General features: G+C 41.8%; 1 protein-coding gene across 3 annotated transcripts; it reads right to left on the reverse strand.

Annotated features, from left to right (window-relative positions):
* Positions 1-84: 84 nt before the first annotated feature.
* On the reverse strand, positions 85-19,618 carry ptprc (protein tyrosine phosphatase receptor type C). Of its 3 annotated transcripts, none has more exons than XM_053871364.1 (32): positions 19,528-19,618; positions 19,364-19,438; positions 14,603-14,656; positions 14,065-14,100; positions 13,968-13,988; positions 13,845-13,862; positions 13,124-13,366; positions 12,854-13,039; positions 12,675-12,788; positions 12,391-12,519; positions 10,405-10,554; positions 10,161-10,292; positions 9,472-9,677; positions 9,338-9,398; positions 9,141-9,249; positions 8,857-8,894; positions 8,354-8,463; positions 8,050-8,140; positions 7,331-7,407; positions 6,109-6,145; positions 5,923-6,020; positions 5,728-5,853; positions 5,356-5,513; positions 4,695-4,830; positions 4,435-4,584; positions 4,232-4,322; positions 4,018-4,157; positions 3,809-3,943; positions 2,791-2,913; positions 2,570-2,730; positions 1,201-1,336; positions 85-850 (listed from the first exon to the last, which is right to left on the reverse strand). In XM_053871364.1, exons 2-32 carry the CDS (start codon positions 19,431-19,433, stop codon positions 590-592), a joined length of 3,597 nt encoding a protein of 1,198 aa, XP_053727339.1. In that variant the 5' UTR covers positions 19,434-19,438; positions 19,528-19,618; the 3' UTR covers positions 85-589. The 3 variants fall into 3 exon arrangements, with proteins under 3 accessions (XP_053727339.1, XP_053727331.1, XP_053727321.1); XM_053871356.1 differs by having other exon boundaries at positions 87-850; positions 10,161-10,319; positions 19,536-19,608; XM_053871346.1 differs by having other exon boundaries at positions 88-850; positions 10,161-10,319.
* Between the last annotated feature and the right edge of the window lie 262 nt (positions 19,619-19,880).

The following is a 19,880-nucleotide window of genomic DNA, read 5'->3' on the forward strand; positions in this document are numbered from 1 at the left end:
TAATTAAAAAAAGTGATTATTGAAATCTGTTTTTAATTATTGTTTATTTATTCGTTGTTTCTGTACAACTGTCTTTCTTTTTTTTGTTTTGTTTTTAAGTACTGCAATTACAAATACAAGGGTCTTCACATTCATCATCCATGTTCTCTTCACCTCCCTCCACACCAACTTGGCTTCTATTCAGAATTTGACAGGCGTGACTGATATTGAAAACCATCTTTATTAATAAAACAATATTCACAGGTCTGCAATCACTTCAAGTTCAAAAGCTTTGAACATAGGGACAGCCTGGCAGATACAAACGTCAAAATATGGAAATTCACGAGACTTGGTAAATTATCGAGTAAAAAGGTAGAGGACTATATTGTTTTAGCTTTACTTGTATATTAACATGTCAAGGCATCAATATTTAAATGCAGTCTCACATTTCCCAACAGAAAAAGTTCACATGGTGTCAAGCATTAGTTTTGCATGCGCACGAAAATTCTTGCCTTCATAGTTTGAATACAGCTTTCCTAGTTAAAATGACGATATGAAGGGAACTTAACATGCTAATGTAACGGGAGAAGTGGAAGGAGCATGTAGACCCTCACAGCTCCCCAATGACCGTGGTGCTGTTACTGGCCTCCTCAAGTGGGTTGGTCTCTGTAGGGCTGCTGGACTCGGGCTCTCTCCCCTCCTTCACCTCTTCCTTTACTTCTTCAGAATCCACAGTCACAATCTGTGGTTGCTCGGCTGCCGTTGTTTCATCTACAACTTGAACACAGTCGGATTCCAGCTCCGCCTTCACACTACCGTTCTGGAGCGGGTAGAGCGTCTCAAGAGCATCATACAGGAATTGGTACTGGTTCTGTCGGGCACACACAAAGGAGATGAATGCAGAATAAAAAAGGAGAAGGCCTGCGTGTGGCGGTGGAAGGTGAGGCAGAGAACTAGTGGGTTTTCTTCAATAACCAAGGAGTTTAAAGGACAGACCTACTAAAGTCATGAAACTCAGAAAACAAATGGGATTGAATTCATCATTGACACATTATGACACATTGCTGCAGCTGGCTGGAAGAGTGTTTTTTTGTCATCCATGATGACGATTACGTTAGCATTCTTATTTTGTTAATTTGTTAAACTGGACCTTCAGTCTCTGTTCTACTAAGCACTGCGATATCATCAGCAATGTTTGGTGTTGAGACGCCACTCTCTTACCAGGCTAGAGAGCAGACCCTGTCTCTCCTTGCACAGAGTTTTGGACACTTGGAAGATGTCCACCACTTTCTCGGTCTCTGCACAATCCAGCAGGTTCCACAGAGCACAGAAGATTCCAGAGCGGGAGGAGCCATCGCTGAGGAGCATGAAAGAGCACACAATGAGCCTCTACAACATCATACATGGGTCAATCGAGTCACTGCAGAAGTGCCTTCAGAAATGTTTTGAAAACCAGTGATTGTTTGGAAGTGGATAACTGCATAAGAACAAACGCTCGTGTCCAATCAGAGACAGGGCTGATACAAGCAAGTGCTCCTTGTCATTCGTCATGCTGCAGAGACGCAGAAAGAGCGCTCAAATTTAGTTTTCATCATCAATGGAGTGACTTCTGCGCTCATGATCTCATGAAAAATGACTAAAAAAGCTTGGAATATGAAATCACATCTTACAACATCGCAACCACAGAAAAATCTATGCATCCCTGTCAAGTGCATGCTCAACTCAAAATATTTTCTCGTCTCCATTGTGTCATGTTTCTGTATCTGTACTTTTAGTTTGCCATTTCTCAGTTGTTGTGTATTCTGTTTCCTGTCTTGTGTTGCATCACTTCCTCCCCGCAGTGTTGCAGGCGCACAGCTGAGACCAATCCTCTCATCAACCTTCTCTTCATCTACTGCCTGGTTCCAGTCATGTGCCAGATGGTTACTTCGCCTCCACAGGTAAAGTTCTTCCTCTCGTGTCATTGTTTCCCGTGTGATTGATGGATTTGGATTGTGTGTTTGTGTGTTATCTGCTGCCTTCTTGGTTCATTCCTCGTTTTCTTTTCTGTATTTCACTGTTTGCTGTGTGCCGCATGTGAGTGTTTTGCAACTCAGCTTTTGTGTTCTCTCGTTAGTCTAGTGTGTGTGTAATTCCCCCACTGCATGCTTTTTGTTGAGATTTTCCAACCCCGCTTTTGTTCTCCACTTTCAAGTCATTGTGACAGACTTAAAGTATGCATTGTGGTTTGCCCACACAAGGTCGTGTACAGGGGTTGGACAAAACAATGGAAACGCCATAAAGCATTTTTAGCTTTAAGGTGTTTCCATTATTTTGTCCAACCCCTGTATCCAGGTACCTGCATGATCTCCGTCCCATGCATAGAGTTGTTTTTCAGTATTCATTTTTATGGACGTGCTATCTTTACAGGTATTCTTCCGTGTCATGACTTAAACCAACTTTATCGTGTCTGGTACAGTATCATAATGCATCTGGATATAAATCCCATTCTGGCCAACATCTCCATTTCGTGCATGCAGTTTTTTTTATTTCCATACCCATGTACCTGTTACGTAGCATGACTTTGGTTAATTCAATATTCCGGACTTACTTGCAGTGCACCACGATTGGAGTTGTGCTCAGTGATTTGCTAGGCCCTGAAGAACTTCTAACTTCCTTCATAAAATCCATCAGAACTTGAGGACTCTCTGGCAGTTCACCGGTCTTCCAGTGCAGGAACTGGACATGCTTAACCGGCCGACTCTCTTTCCGCTGTAAGAAACATGGTGCTTATTCAGTTTGGGCCAATGCATCTGTCAACAACTATTTTACCTTAATATGACGGATCAATGCGTTGCGGCTGATAAATGTTGGATATGTTTTTGTGCTTGTCATCTCAACCTCAATGTCACCATAAGCTTTGTTATCTGTATCCCAGTAGGTGAGGTCTGACTCCTGTGAAGAATAAAGATACCATCAAACATCAGGGGCCTGTTTCAGAAAGGTGGCTACATGAAAAGCCTGAGTTGTTTTTTCTTCAAATTCTCTCAAAGGGCCGACCACTATAGGAAAAACGTGTCACAACATTTTTGATCGTAGCTAGTCAGTCAACACCACCAAATTTGCTTGTAATTCAAGTATGCCTTAATGTATTTTTTTTAATATTTTATGTAATTACAGACTCTCTGGGAGTGAGCAGGATGTGTTCAGGAGACAAAGTCAGAGAGGATAGATTGAGATGGTTTGGACATGTACAGAGGAGAGAGAGCCAGTACATTGGTAGGAAGATGTTGAGGTTGGAACTGCCAGGCAGAAGGTGGAGAGGAAGGCCAAAGAGGAGATTGATGGAGGTGGTGAAAGAGGACATGAGGTTTGTAGGTTTGAGAGAAGAGGAGGCCGAGGACAGGGAGAGATGGAGGGAGATGATCTGCTGTGGCCACCCCTGAAGGGAGAAGCCCAAAGAGAAGATTGTAGTTACAGACAAGTCCGTTTTGGCGTAGTCGGGAACGCTCAAACACTCACGCTAACTTTTTCTCTCTAGTTAATACTAACATTGACTGGGGCATCATTCTTTCTTTCACTTTCTGTATAAACCATTCATGCTTCGATCTTCGTAGCAGTAGGAGAAGCAACTCTTTGTGTCACGTGTCGGCATGGTGAAACGTGTAATCTTCGACCCATTGTTGAGGGCTTTTGATGCCCATATGCGCCAGCTGAACATGGATCAACTTTGACTTGAGATAGATTAAACTAAGTCCCAGAAATATTCAGGCGAACAACAAATACTTGACATTACCAGCATATCTCGTGACATTAGTCAACAGGCTGCCTGGAGCAGATTTGATGTTACCTTGCCGTCTTCTCCAGTGTCAGAAAACATGACGACCATGGAGGCATTGTTCTGGTAAACCATGAGCCAGAAGTCAGCGGTGGTCTCTGGCATCGGAGTCTGTGTTGTGATGAAGCTCCGAGGACCCCAGTAGCCCTGCACGTGCACATAAAGCATCTTCACCGGATGTCCAACAAACACATGAGAAACATAGATGTAAGAAAACCTACATTAATGTAGGATGCGTTGATGTATCTGGCTAAATGCTCGTCTTCTTCCTCCTCCACTGATGAATCGTCATCATCCTCGTCATCATGCTCCTTACTAATCACGCCTTCATTTTGCATAATGAGCACTCGGTTGTAATCATCTGACGCCCAATGACAAAGATCAAGTCAACCACCTTGGGACATCAAATCATAAATCAGTTCCATAAGCACTTACAGGGAATGACTGCCATGGAGCGATTTTTCATCTTGTTTTCCTCAGTTATCCCAGTGTTGGTGGTCCTCCAGTTTTTGTAGTTGGCCAGTCTCTGTGTTCCAGCAGAGAAATAATTTATGAAGAAAAATTATTTGTCACAGCACAAAGCATAGCCACTATATGAATGTTGGACTGGAAGTCTTCGCCAGCAAAGTCAACTGTACTTCAAACTCCTCTTCCATCAAAGTGGGTTCAGTGTCTGAGCTCCTCTGCTTGAGTGTGGCCATCGCACTGTGCAGCTCGGCCAAGGAAATCTCTGTGTCCCCAAACAGTGTGTGCTCCAGCAGTGCCTGGTGGATCAGGGTGTACTGGCCCTTTGTGGACAAACATAAATGTGTTCAGATAAGTGCTATGACTTTTAGGAGTGGTAACTGAGATATGAGATTTTGAGTTGCAGAGGGTCACTGAATGGACAAAAGTTTACCTCCACTTGGACCATGAGGCATCTCTGTTTTCGGAGAGTGACAACAAATCCAAATATATCCACGTGGCCCTCTGCCTCCAGGCTCTCCATCATGGCATCAATGCTGATGTAGGTGCCGGTTCGTCCTACTCCAGCGCTATGAAGAGGAGCCCGAGGTTAAACTTGCAACAGAGGATGCATCAAAAGGTTGAGAAGATGAATTCATTAATTCAATCCATGATTTTTTTTATTGCCTTTTTTGAGGAGAGGTCACGGGGGCAGCAAGTTTGCTAAGTGGCCCAGACTTGTCTTTTCCCAAAAAACTCCTCCGGTTCTTCTTGGGCGAGGTGTCTTGAGACACCCTGACAAGATGCTTGAGCAACCTCACCTGACTTCATTGGAGGTCTGCTGGATGACTGGTCTATCTATCTCTCAGAGTGAGTCCAACCACCCAGCAGCAAAAGATAATTTTGCCCACTTGCATCTACAAATGCGTGATCACTTATCAAAGCTCAAACAATCACTTGGCCACATCCTTGAACCTTTACATTCATTTGTTTGGAAGACTGCCAAGACACAAAAGATCTTTGTGTTTCGAGAAGTTCGGTGTTCATTGAAGGCAATAGTTCTTGGATGTTTAACTGACTTTTTTTCTGAATTAAATTCCAATTTTGGCTGCTACCTGCAGTGGACGACAATGGGGCCGCTGAAGAGGTTCTTGAAAGCATTGACGCGCCGGCGCAGCTTCAGGAGCAGATGGGCCTCACTGGGAACCCCGTGGTCAGGCCAACTGATGAACTGGATATGAGTCACCTCTCTCTCTGAGCTCTTCTCTTTTTTCTGAACACACCAGAAGATTCACAAAAAGAATCAGGAGAAACCTGCTTGAGGACTGAGGGGGTACATCACAGTCTTTAACATCTTTAAAATGGATAATATAGAAGAAAAACATGGAGGATCAGGAAGTTCTCCACGTAAGCTACGACAGCAGCGTTGAAGGATCATTAAGTAAGTTTGCTTAGTAACAGTTTGTCTTTCCTTTTAGAAGACTCACATTCATCAGAGTGAGGTGGCGAATGATGTAGTTTGGGCAAAGTTCTTCAGACTTTAGCTGCACCACAAATTCCTCATAAGTTTCCACATCCTGGCTCGGAGAAGGCCAGTATTGCATGCACTTGGGCTACAACACACAAAACCTGTCACACAACAAAGTCGAATGCAGTGTCGTTGAAATGCATGCTGTTCTCACCCTCTTGCTTTCTTCACACCTTGTAACCATGACAATGATAGAGGATTTCTGCTCCCAGATCATCCTCCAGAAGTCACCTAATGTCTCCTCTTTAGGACCTGCAAAGACACACTCTTGCTGACTGACTTATACATTAATTCAACAGGAAAAAAGTGATCGTGACAACTCATGAGAACGCCTTTTCACCTTGAGCTGCGATGTATTTCTTCAGCTCTTTGAAACCCTGAAGATCAGAAAACAAAACGTTTCCACTTGTGGCAAGAGGCATGGATATCAAGCAATAACAGTGAAAAATATATGGCATGGGTTGGTAAAAAAAGAGAGTGAACAACAAGCAAGTCATAGAACTGTACAGAATGAATTGCTGTTCTGATTTGAATTGAAGCAGAGGGAGTTGCACTGTGTCTTTGCATATCTACAGACAGCCTATGACAGAGTTCCTAGAGAGGAAGTGGGGCACGGTATGAGGAAGTCAGGATGAGAAAAGAATGTGTCACATGTATGAGTTCAGTGAGGCAGTGGCGAGGTGTGCTTTTGTTATAGCTATTGTTATGGACAGAGTGACACAGGAGGTTAGGGAGGAGTCTCCGTGGACTGCAGATGACAGAATGAGCTGTAGTGAGAGTAAAGATGAGATGGCGGTACTAGCTGGAGAGGCAGGGAGGCTACACAAAATACTGTAGGTGAAGGTGGAGGGGGCTGACGTGCTGTGTCAACCCCTGATGGGTAATGACGGCAGATGGTGAAGATGCACTTTGACGCAGCCAGTATCAACTTTCTTCAGTCGTAGATATATTGCTGTAGTAGTTCTTAATTTTCTTCAATGTTATAATCTAAATGTCATTTATACTTCTAATGATGGTTGCGTAGTTGTGGGAGCAGAGAGACTCATGGCCTAAGTCAGAGGTCGAAGGGCGAGAGTGGTGCCGGTTTTGCTGCAATCACTTTTTCGCCAGTCTGGAGACTGTAATCAGTTGATTGTCAGTCTGGTGCTGCTTGTTTCAACAGGCATCTGATTGGTTAAACTGAGTGTACGTGTGTGGCATCGAACAAAAACCTCCACCCACCGCGGCCCCTTTGTGGTTCAGTTTGAGATCCCTGGTCTGAGTATTTGATATGAATGTACAAGTGCTGCTTTAGCACTAGTAGTTGTAAATGCTGCTCTAAGAGTTTCAGCTGTGGCTGGGGAAAACATACTCGAGGATAGATCAGAAGTATTCTGTGGAAGGAGTTGTATTTGCACTGAAGTTAGAGTAGCTGAAGTTGTTGCTGAGTTTAAACCAGCAATTCAGATCATCACATTTCTAAAAATTATTCTTGAAGGACCATCACAGTTCAACTACAAGTTAATATCTTTGACTCAAGCAGATGCACAGGAAGTACGATCTGGTTGTTTGTCTTTCCATACATCGATGAAACTGGCGTTGATGTAGTCACATCCTGTCTCTCCGTTTCCTGTAGTCAGTTGCACGCGGTTGTAGTCATCTGTTGCAAGAGAAACGGATACAGCTCAGTTTGGTACAGTGTTTCCGTTCACTTTTGTCATTTGTTCATTCCTTCTGCTTCTCCCTGAATGGGTTCAGAAATCATTATTTGTGATAGTTTGTTCCACTGAATGCACAGACTTTGACTCCTGTTAAACCGAAGTGCCTGTCATAAATCAGAGGTGGGGGGGCCACCTGGTACGGGTCACAAAGACAATGTAGAGTCATCCAGGTATCACCTGTATGTCTTAGTGGCGGTGGAAACCAGGCACAAGTGTAGAGAGACCCTGGAGTTGGCTTGAGATCAATTCAAAGTCAAGGTGTTCCGTCCGTAACACGGCTGATATTCAAATTAACAACATCAGTGAAGGATTTGGCTTCAACTCATTCATGTTGGTGTAATTGTGCAGGACTTGAACCCCTCTCAGGCAAGCAATATTGCAACTACAGCCAAAACAAGAGCAACTTTCTCGAGGGAACCAGTCTCAGGGTGAGAGGAGACTGCAATAAAGGGTCAAACCAAAAACAAAGGATATCTTGTGTACATTTGTCAGTCCCAGTACTCATTGCATGCCTAAGGAAAATAGATTGCTATGACTATGAATAACATTTGAGCTGAAGAAATCACAGGAGACTGACTCACATGGCAGGATGTCAATGTAGCGGTTCTTGGGAACATTAACACTCTTTTTGGCTTCCTTCACGTGGTACCTAGAGAAGATTCGTGGGATGCTCTGAAAGAGTTTGAAACAGCAACAGAGAACAGTGAACGTCGACCAATCTTTTCCCCAAAAATAACATAAAATATTTTGAAAATGTCACATTTCAATGTTGTCACATTTATATAGTGTCATGTCATGTCGGTTTTGTTTCAAATGATCATGTTTCATATCAAAAGGTTTGTAACAAATGACAAAGGAAGATTCCTCAGAAGACACAAGAATCACCTGAAACTCAGCCAGGAAGAGACGCGCTTCATCGGCAGCTTTCAGTTTGTATGTTTCCAGTAACAACTCAGCTGGAATGGGATCGATTAGCCGTAGGTTTTCCTCTTCATCTGTTAAGAGGCAAAAATAACTTCAAAATCCCTCATGATTCAATTCAATCATGAACAGGGAATAAAAAGTATAACAAAGCAATCTATCAACAGGTGAAAATGGCCTGTGTCACTCAGTTGGTTTTCTTGATGACATCAACATGTGAGTATACATAGTGGAAAAAAATCAATAGTTGTGAACAAAATTGAACAATGAATTGGGAAGCATGTTAAAATAGGAAAGAAAATGAAAGGACAAGGAGGCCATTAAATCCCAATGACTACAGCTGAGCAGAGAAAATAATGCCAGTAGCACAAAGCATGATGGTTGATGGTTCATACATGAGACATGAAGCAAGCAAATGTGTTAATTGTTCACAGACAGTGGAACAGGTAAGAGAAGCTCTCACTCACTTGCCACTGGAATAAGACCGATCTTTTCATTCAGGTCTCTGGAACAACAGGTCAGAATTTTAATGTGAAATATGACTCCTTCTATTCTTTTCCTAGTTCGTATTGCTACAGTTTGTGAAGGTGTTCTGACACCAACACTAGCTCACTGCACTTCAAAAATGAAAGCCATGGTAATGGAGACAAACCCGGAAAGACGACCTACACTTGGAAGGTGAGTTGTCCTCACTATTGGCATGATGAAGAGTAAATCCACAAATAGATGAGAATGGATGAGAGACTCTCACCTGGACTTCGTGCGTTTCAGACGGTAGATCTTGTACGAGACAAACAGCAGTGCTAGCAATATCAGGATGATGAAAAAGACCAGGACACCAATGATGGCTTTGTCGTTGTCTGCAAAGAAGAATGACGCACAAGTGATGCATAATCGAGAGCTTGAACACAAATCAACCAGTTTGTGCTTAACTGAACAGGTACATACAGAGAGTTGGAATTGTCTTCAGCCACACGTGACCACTAAGGTTCCCATTGAAAGTGTACAGCTGTGGAGAGACAAACACTCAACATATGCCTGGGAAAAAAAACAACTTAGAATAGCCAAAAACGAGTGCAAACCTTCAGTTCGTATGTTGTGGAGTACTTCAGGTCTTTAAATGTTAAAGCACAATTTCCTTTCTGTTGGTGAAAATCTTGGGAACCATCAGAGAGATTTGCCATGTAAATCTGTTTCTCCCCATAAAAGGATGATGGACCTTTGCAGGTTATTTCAATCTGATTGTGCTTTGTGAGGGTAATTTTGACGTGGGTCACGTTGCCTGGAACTGCGATGAATAAAAGGAAGCACCCAATTAAAGTTCTGCCACATTCAGTTTGCCATCCACACTGAAGAAAAGATACTGAGACTCTGTGAGAAAAGTACACAATACGTGTGCCAGAGTAGAGAAAGTACGTGCGGGTGGAACGTGGAAGATGACAGCAGAATTAGGTGAGGGCAGGGCATGTATGAGGGCAGTGAGACAGTGGTGAGCTGTGCTAGAGAGGAGTTTTGAACAATGATATTTGTTCATTATACAAGTTGAGGTAGAAGACTTGCATCGCTAGAACAAAAAATGCAGCTACTCTCCAGGGCTAGATTGATATTTCTTGCTTCTACATTTCCCCCCAAAAGCAACAGTGGAGGAAAAACTTGGCGACGGAATTATGGTTAATATACTGTAGGTTACATTGTGAAGTGTAACACATTACCTCTGGTTTAAGAACTTTAGCAAGATTTCATGTGAGATATTCTGAAAATGGTCACTTACCTCCCGCCTTAGTTGTCACTCGGGTCACCTTTTGTGGGACGAACAATTGCTTCCCATCATACAAAGGTTGGATTTCACATGTATAATTTGTGAACGGAGTCAGACCGGTAATGTTACATTTATTTCCAAGAACTGGGAGAATATGCAGAGGTTTTTGATCTGTGGGTATTATTGACCAAAAATATTTCTCTAAATAAATAATAATTTCACAATTGAAAGAGGATGTATCTTCAAATGTACTCACCAGGGTCACCCTTTTTAATCTTCTGGCAGCTGCACTGGTAGGAAATCCTGGTCATGTTGAGCTTTTCTTCACATTTCTTACTTTTTGAGCTCCAAGAGAAATTAATAGAGTTGTTGCTTATCTTGTCAATGCGGTCAACCAATACCAAATCTGTGGGGGGAAATGACCACAAGTTATGACTCAGGGTGCATTGTTTGTTTTCACTTTTTTTTCCCTAAAAAAATAAATGCTGAGATGAGTAATCTTACTGCATATTGGAATACAAACTAGAAAAGCACTCAGAGAGAGCAACCCTTTGCCAAGCTGCTTCAGTCCACCTCTGACACAATATCCCAAAGTATGCTTTTAAAAAAGATTCCTGGATTCAAATGCCTTTCTGCCACTAATGTCAAAAATGGTCCTGGCTGCTGCGATGGACAGGACCCTCTTGGAAAGAGAGCAGGTGGAAGGTGAGGAGCTGTGACTAGCCCAAGAAAGAAGATGGCGCTAGCCGCATCTGTGGCTGGAGCAAAGATTTGCACGCTATCCCAGATGGCAGCGCGTCACCTGTAGCTCGGCAAGACAAGGGGAAGGAGTCAGAGAAGAGGAGCCTGATTGGGGATCCCATCACGGACGACTCGCGTTTTGGTCCTAACATTTCCAATTACCTGGAGAAGTTGGAGACGAAGAAATCGTCAGCCCAGCTACCTGACCACTTCAAAGACGCACAGGCAAGTTCCCCCCGTCCCCAGTTCCTCCCTCTCCATAGAACGCTTTGGTCACAGGGAGGTCTGGGTTGAGCCACCAATGCTACCAGCCCTCCACGTCCAGCCCCAAGAGGCAAATTGCTGGTGCTTCTTTTTTTCAATAAATCTGCTAAAAAATATTTTCTGTCTCCCATTGATGTTTCATGCGGCAGTCATATATGTGCTTATGAACATGTTTACCCAACCCAACCCCAACGCCAGTCACGCTGCTCTGTGAGCAAGCAAACTGCGACAGAACCAATGGGAGAGGATGGAGCAATGAGGGAGGTAAGTGTTCGCTGCCTGCTGTCTGGCGGCAAGAGGTTGTATTTTCTGGCCTGCTTGGGACTACAAGCTAAGAAGGCTAAGCTAATTCTTGCTCCATTGCCCGGCACCCAACCGTTCGTGTGATGGCAGAGTCGGATGGCAGACCCATCAGCCCCTGTTGTCACAGCTGTTTATGGAAGTGCGTCCACTGTGAATACGGTGAGGCTGAGGGTGCCGAACATCTTACTCCCCAAATACGTTGACCCCTCACAGATTTTCACTTGGTTTGGGTAGATTTGTATGGCCCCCTCTCCATGTGGCTGAACAAAACACTGACCAGGTGTTATGCACTTCAGTTGTGCCACTGCCATCGTGCTTTAATGGGAACCTGCATAACCTGTTTCCATGCTCTCACACAGTCTGGAGCAGGAGATAACGTCCCTTCTCCCACAGGTCCCACAGGGAGCATGCAAGAGCACGTCTTATTTTGTTTCCTTCCTGGTTCTGGATCTTTGCACGCTGAACACTCACTTTGTCAGAATGTTGACAATCAGACAGCTGTTCGATTGTGTCAGACCAGGCGATTGGATGACGTCAGTGGATCTGACAGATGCATACTTTCACGTCCCCATCCCATTGCGTCACAACAGATTTGTGTGGGAAACGATCAGTTCCAGTTCGATCGACTCCTGACGATCTGTGCGACTTGCCCATTCTCGTGGCGTTGAGGGACGAGGGGTGTCGTGAAACAGTGATGGTGTTAGATCACATCAGCGCCTGCGCTTTGCCATTAAGTTCCAGAAAAGCAGGCTATAACCCAGCTGCTCAGTATCTGGGAGTCTTTCCCGACTCCCGCCTGATGACAGCTTGGCTGTCCGATGAGAGACATTGTCGGACTGAAGGTGTCCTTATGGTTCGCTGATGATGTGAGTGATTCTTTCTTAGCGGAAGCAATACTCGTGTTTGTCTTGTGACACAGCATGCCAGTACTTACCACATTCAAAATGGAAATTCATGGGAGGCAAGAGAAGCTCAGCGCCTGTGCTGTCCTTGATTTGTCCGAAGCAGTTGTAATTGGTGAACGGTTCCAGTTCTGACAAAGTCTTCCACTCTCCATGATGACCTGGGAAAAGTGAGTCAGTGTAATACCAGGTTTAATTATCCGGTCTGCTATGTCTACATTGATTCTATGTGTATGCTGCTAAACATTTCATGTGTCTGAAAATTGTAATTTTAAAGTCCAAGATGGTGTTTTATTGAAAATGAATGAATGCCAACCACTGCAAGTGTAGATTTGTGTGATGTTGCACTTCGGGGCTTCAGGAAGCTGAGCAATAATCTTCGCAGGAAAATCGTATTTGGTCTGCGTAACCTCGGTAGGAGGATAGAAGTCTGAAAACAGAGGATGAAACATTAACATTGGAAACGTTTAAAATAAAGCCCACGTCTATACCTACCCACACCGAGGTAATTGGTGACTGGAAAGCTGCTGGTGCAGTTTTCTGAGGGGAATGATTCAGTCATATTGGTGCAGGTGTCGTTCAAACTTGGATTTCGCACTATGCCTGTGATATTCCATGGTGTATCAAAGCAGCGATGTATTTCGTTGCACATTTTAACATCAAAACGGATCTGGTCGAGGGCTAAAACACAAAAGAGTCACACAGACACATCGGGATTATTTTTCTTATTCTGACCACACAAAAGAAATGTGCTACTTTACTCACTCATTCCTTTGGTCTTGACTGCTCTGTGGTAACAAACTGTCTCAGGGAAGCGGTCATCAAACGCACTCAGGGTATAGTTGGTGCAGGGCTTCAGAATCAGTATCTCATCCAATCCAATATCATAAGTCATATTGTAAGATTCTCCGTCCATCTCGCTAATGGTGATGATGAAACTGCTGCCATTGTGTGAGCTGGAGAAATGTAACTTGTATCCAGAATCCACCGCTGTAACAGTGAAGTTACCTGATCGTAAGACACAAGTATAATATGTTGTTGTCAGTTACTGAAAACCACATTCCAGCTAGTCATTTTGCTGCTTGTCATTATTTTTAACAAAATAATCCTTGTTGGGTGACCACACTAGTGAGTAGCCCTATTAGTGAGTGTGCCCTGCGGTGGACTGGCGACCTGTTCAGGGTTACAGTGAGTGCTGCAGCCTATCGCAGTCGTCATTGGGCGAGAATTGATGATGCATGTACGTATGTATGTATCTATGTGTGTGTGCATGCATGTATGTATGTATGTATGTACGTACATATTAATCGTCGCTTTTTCAAAGTGATCGTTCGTTTGCTTATTTGTATTATTATTATTTTAAATCATATGAATTATCACTTCCCTAATTTCTAGATCCATCTATCTATAATTATCCTATGTTTCATGGTACTAGAAGCTGACGTCGTAACTGAGGACTCAGTGAACGCGCGGCTGTGGTACTTACACTGGACAACGGGGACACCTGCTGGATGCATTCGGATAGCAGCAAAGACAAAAAAGGACATCATTATGACATGGTGAAGATGGCGAATGAAAGGTATAATTATTTGACTTGTAAAGATCTGACCTTCACCGGAGACGTTTGCACCTGCAGAAAAACGACAGTCAACCTCACGGCACGAAGTGAAGTCATTAGGAAAGGTGAAAAGTGAGTCCATGATTACCTGTGGGCTGAACAGGGTTGGAGGCCGCACTCCAGTCTGGATCGAGGGCAGAGACAAAGACAAGACATTCAAGAGAAGCATTTCATAAAGTAAACATGGCGGGGATTTAAAACTGCTGTTTCCAATGGTTATTTTTGTCATGAAAAAAAAAACAAAGTAGTAAAAATTTCATTCTATATTTGAATTATAATATTACACTGCAAAAACCTCCCTCAGAGGGATTGGTGAAAATACAGTGTGCCCTGCTCATTGATAGGTCAGACAGGGTTGCCCATTGGGCAAGTTCAGAGTGTTTTTTTTTTGTTTGTTTGTTTTTTTGAATGGCTGAATTCCTCAGGTAATGACAATGACACATTTACAAATGAAGAAGAAACGCTAATTATTGCCCACAGAGTTGTCAGTGTGGACTAAGGGTCTTTTGACCCTTCTCCAGTACTTTAGGGGGGCTGTCAAAATTCCCGGGACGTCTAGTGTTGAGTTCAGTTGTTGACAAGCCCTCTACAATGTTTGTGCTAGAACAAATGAGCAAAGTTCTGACCTGTTGGGATCGCGGTGGTGTTGGCGCCAGGTGCAGGCTGCATCAGGGCAGAGACTTCAGGAGAAGAGCCAGAATCAGTCAGTCATTGAACTAATCTATGTACTGTTGTATCTATCTATTTATCCATCTATGTATGTATGTATGTATGTATGTATGTATGTATGTATGTATGTATGTATGTATGTACGTATGTATGTACGTATGTATCTATCTATCTAGCTGTCATTTATGGAATTAAACAAACAAATGCACCTTTGTTGATAAGAATGAATGACCCCAACCCTGCTTGACAGTGTTCATTCTTTTTAAAATTGACAAATAAAAATTCTTGAACTGACTGAATTGAGATCACTTATGATGAAGGAAGAATCAGAAAAGGTAGTGTAATTTTTGTTTTTGTTTTACCAAATAATATAAAACAGGAAATACAAAAAGCAGGTCCAGCACAGAATTGAACAAATTAGAATCACACAAGACAAAATAAAAGTTCTATTTTTTAAAAAAACGAAGCAAAAAGAAGATGAAAAAGAATTAGAAGCTGGAACAAGCAGCAGAAGATAAATTGATGAATAAAAATTGTGATAAGCGGTAATAATACTGCAAAACAAGGGAGAAAACAGTGATAAAAATATGTACCTTGGGACACGTTGGCACAAGACACAGACCATAGTCATTCATGCATACATACATTCATCAGTTAACCACCACTTAGTTCTGTTTAGGGTTGCGGGGAGTACTGGAGATCACAGGCTGCACCTAAAAGCTGTCACCATGACAACGCTGCACACGGAGACAGCAAACCACAACTTCCTGTGTTGAAGTAAAATGAAGAACCAATGTTTTTTCAGTGTCTCACTCATTGAGCAGGATTTACAAGAAATGACTAGTGTTTCCAGAAGATGGCAAATAGTTTGAAAACCAGAATTTTCAGGGAAACCCACACTGCTGCTGCTCAACATACACAACTTTAACAGCTGATGGCTCGAATTGTCAGACATTTTGATGAGTGCAGAGAATCGGCTGCAAACAAGTTCTAGCAGAGACGCTCCGGATGTGGTCTCAATGTGAGAAGTGAAGATGGTCCCTTCTGCAGTTCTGATTGGTTCGGATGACGGTGACTAGAAGCAGCAAATACAGCCACTTAATCTGTGGCCAAACTTATTTGTTATATTTAGTTTATTTCAATGTTCCAGCAAAATATCTTTGTTGTCTTTCTTTAAAATGAAATTTATTTCACTAATTATTTCCAATGAGCAGCAATTCACATTTAGATTCAACAGCTGGAGTGAAAAAGCATGCAATTCAAAAACGATTTAATAGATGACATTAGAAAGATAATTCAGACTGATTCTTTGGTGTAAGACGCAGAGCTACGGAGGAAAGATAAACTCATTAAATTAAAATAAATAAAATAAATAAATCAGACTAATATTTTTTGTTGTTCAGACTTGTGTGCGGTCCAAGATACAAGTGCCAGAATAACACAAATCAGCTATTCTACTCGTGACTCTGGACTGAAGGACAGCAGAGCCAGTCCTACAGCCCATATGTTTGAAAATGGTACTTAAAGCAACAATGTGTAACATTTTGACACACATTATTTTCATATTTCCTGAGATGACAGGTTTCAGTTTGAACAGTCAAAAATCCCGGAGTCAGACACTCCAGCTCGCTGGCCAAACGTCATAGTGAAAAACAGTGTTTGCACCGGACTTGTACTCATGCTGAGTCATGACGTAAAGCTGCACCTTTGTTTTTATTATTTCACAGCTTAAATGAGAGCCACCAAGGGCATCAGAACAATGATCTCTTATGGGAGATGTACTCTCATGTGAGCTTATAAAAACAATAACAACTGAGAAGGGATGAACAAAAACAGCACCGAAAAAAAAAAAATCATATTCTGCAGATTACAAGCTGTAAGTAGTGAAATATGCAGCCAAAACGGTAATCGATCTGCTGAAAGAACATTTGGAGATAGCGAGAAACTTGTAAGGCACTGGCGGAGAAGCAGAGGTTACTGAAATGAAGAAAACAAAAAAAGCTTATCGCGGGCTACAAGCTAGGTGGCCACAGCTAGGATTCAGAAATGTTATAATTTGGAATAATTTGGAACTGCAACTGCAACTGACAATGAGTGTGGAGTTGTTTAAAAGTGACACAGTGGATGAAGATTTCATTGGATTTTCATTGGATTTGGGGTGACTCTGATGGTTTGGTAAACTTGTTAGCATGTTCTTTATGCTATAGTTAGCTGAATAACTCTTAATATGTTATGTTAACATACCAGGCACTTTCTCAGTTCGTTGTTTATGCGTCATGTAGCGTTAACATACCTTACACTTATTCAGCCTGTTTTTTTTTTTTTTTTAATTGCCTTTTAAGATGACATGTCTGTTCTTGGTGTTGTGTTTTATCAAATAAATTTCCCCCCAAAAGTGTTATGCATTTTACAGCTGGTGCGATTTGTACAATTTATAATCCGGAAAATATGGTAATGTTCACCTCTTAAACAGTTTGGCCCATTGGTCCCAAAACTGAAGGGACACGTTCATATAATTTATCTTGAGAAGAGAAGTTTTAAATTCAAAGATGAAAACGGATGCACTCTTTTTACTTCGATATAATTTCATCCAATCAAGTGGGTTACTTTATGACCTTTATGACTTTCAGATTGATATTACGAAGCTTGTGAGTCTCATCATTCTGTTGTTTTAACACCACACCCACAGCTGTAGATGGAATGGGAATTTAATTAATGGCATGTTAATAATACTAGAAGCAAACATGAATGTCCTGTCAAAGTTTGAATGAAGAATGTCGCAGTTTGTCTCAATGGCAGGAACAATGTTAATGGACTTCACAGTTCAAAAATCATATTTTTGAATTTATTAAGGAGACAGCTGATTTGACAAAGTTATGTTGTAGTACTGTCCTCTTTTATCCTGTATTGCCTATTTGAATTTTTTTTTTTTTTTTTACTCAAATACTTCAGAGCACCTCCTAAGGAAATGAAATAAAGAAGATTTTAAATACAAAAAACATAAATACAAAAACATGAGCTAAATAAGTTTTTTTTCTCCACAGAATGATGCATTAAATATAAAATATATAAAATGGCTTGCCTATTTTCTCACATTTCCCACAAGAAAAAATATTGGTGGTTTTACCACTTAAGCAATTTGTTAGCCCTTCTGTGGTTAAAGTTCTATTTCAATTAGTTTTCTGTTTGGCTTTGCTTTAAGTTCATTATTTCCCCTTCTTTTTTTATTTCTTTTTCCCCACTTCAGTTGTGACTTAAAATAGCTTCATGGCACTTAAATGTTACTCCCTTACAGTCACGTAGTCTCACTTCGCCGAGGGTGATACATAAAATAAAAGGTCCTCTACTCTGCTGTTTGATAAGGTGGAGTTGAGGTGTGCTACATTACAGGAATAAATCATATGTTATCCAACAGTGGTATGCCACAGACGAAGACCAAACTGAAAATGTTCTAATGTGCTGTTTGAATACCCTTAACGAGTCATTTAAGTTTATAAATCTAAATCCCCACAATGTTTGACAAGAATCGGTGCTCTCCTTATTTGACATAGATGAAACCGTATCAACCCATGCAAGAAAAAAAGGCCATCAGTACGATCAAAGACTTTGAGAATTTGAATATATATATATATATATATATATATGTGTGTGTGTGTGTGTATGGGTGTATTGGTATGTCAGTATTGTATGTCCTAGTTTACAGTTCATAATCAAAGATTTGATTATGGTATGACTGTGTGACTTTTGTTAAAAGCTGAATTCCTCAAGTCCATCCAACATAAATGCGCGACCAAAGCAAACCCACCAAGAGCCCTTCTGTAAACGTGTGAACCACTTTACCCACTGATGTGTACAAGATGGAAACTGTTACTTTTTGCTACTTCTGTTTTATAGATGAGCGAAAATGTCAGAAAGACAATGGTGGAAACTGTTACTATAAAAAAAACAACAACCTCAGTGACTCATTTTGACAGCAGCTTAGTCAGTGAGAGTGAGAGAGGTAAACGCCGACTGAAGATGAAGCGATACAAATGAAATGAATAAAGTCACAAAGTTTATTTCAGCTGCAGTGTACAGACGCTGAAAATAGCAGAGGAGATGTTTGATGTTGAATAGTAGAACGCGTGTGAGTGATGCTGCAGGCAGCATTCTGACTGACACACACACACATACACACACACACACACACACATATACACACACACACACACACACACACACACACACACACACACACACACACACACACACACACCATACAGACCCACTGTCACTTGAGTGCTGCGCTCGGAGGGACACACCCCACGCTGACACACAAAATGCTGAAGCAGAACAGAAACACTGAACCTTGTAGAAATAAGAATCTGATTAACATCTGTCTTTCATTGAACATAACTGTTTTTCATCTCCTTTGCCAAAGGGGCTCACAACCCTGCCACTTTTCAGGGGCTGCTCACATCACAAGCAGGAACTGTACTGCCTGCCAGACTCGAATTTAGAAAGTTGAAGATTCAAACTCAGAGTCTACATGGCAGACTGTCGTTTTTGCCCTCAGTTTTGACTAAATGATTAAAGTTTTGGGTGTTGCCACGGTTGATATATTCATGTCTCATTTTCACCTTTTCACCTCAGTGGCCAACAACAAAATGTTGCAGTTTCACTGGAGAATTTTGATTCAGACAGCTGGTTTGAAGATGACAGACCTGACTGATACTTACAGTTTGCTATGCAGAAAAAAGCCGACCAGAACAGCAGGATCTTGACCCCACAGACACAAGCCATATCCATCGATGCTGCGTATAAACCATAAAGTCAAATCCCAGGGTTTCTTCTTTTCTTCACATAAAAAAAAAAAAAAAATTATATATATATATATTCACACCAATATACTTTTTATGTCAACGCTGCTTCCTGGACTCGTCCCTCAACCATGAACCTCCACCGTGCAAGTGGCGATGATGTCACAGCAGCAGAAGCAACCTCGCCTTCATGTAGAGTGACAGGAAGTTTTATTTCAGCATTTGCTACCAAGAACAGGAAGTCTTCACTCACATCACTTTTCTCATCTATGTTGCCGCCTACATTCAGGCTCATTCCAAAATGCCTTTGTTTAATAGGCATCTGATGAACAATGGTTACTTCAAGGCGTTTTCAGGGTCTGCAACTGACAGACTATAATGGGGTGAATGACTCTCTCCATCTGTGCGTTCGACCTTTTCAGTCTTTTACTTAATC

This window comes from Synchiropus splendidus, chromosome 1, assembly GCF_027744825.2.
Source record: "Synchiropus splendidus isolate RoL2022-P1 chromosome 1, RoL_Sspl_1.0, whole genome shotgun sequence".
In the NCBI taxonomy this organism is placed as follows: Eukaryota; Metazoa; Chordata; class Actinopteri; order Syngnathiformes; family Callionymidae; genus Synchiropus; species Synchiropus splendidus.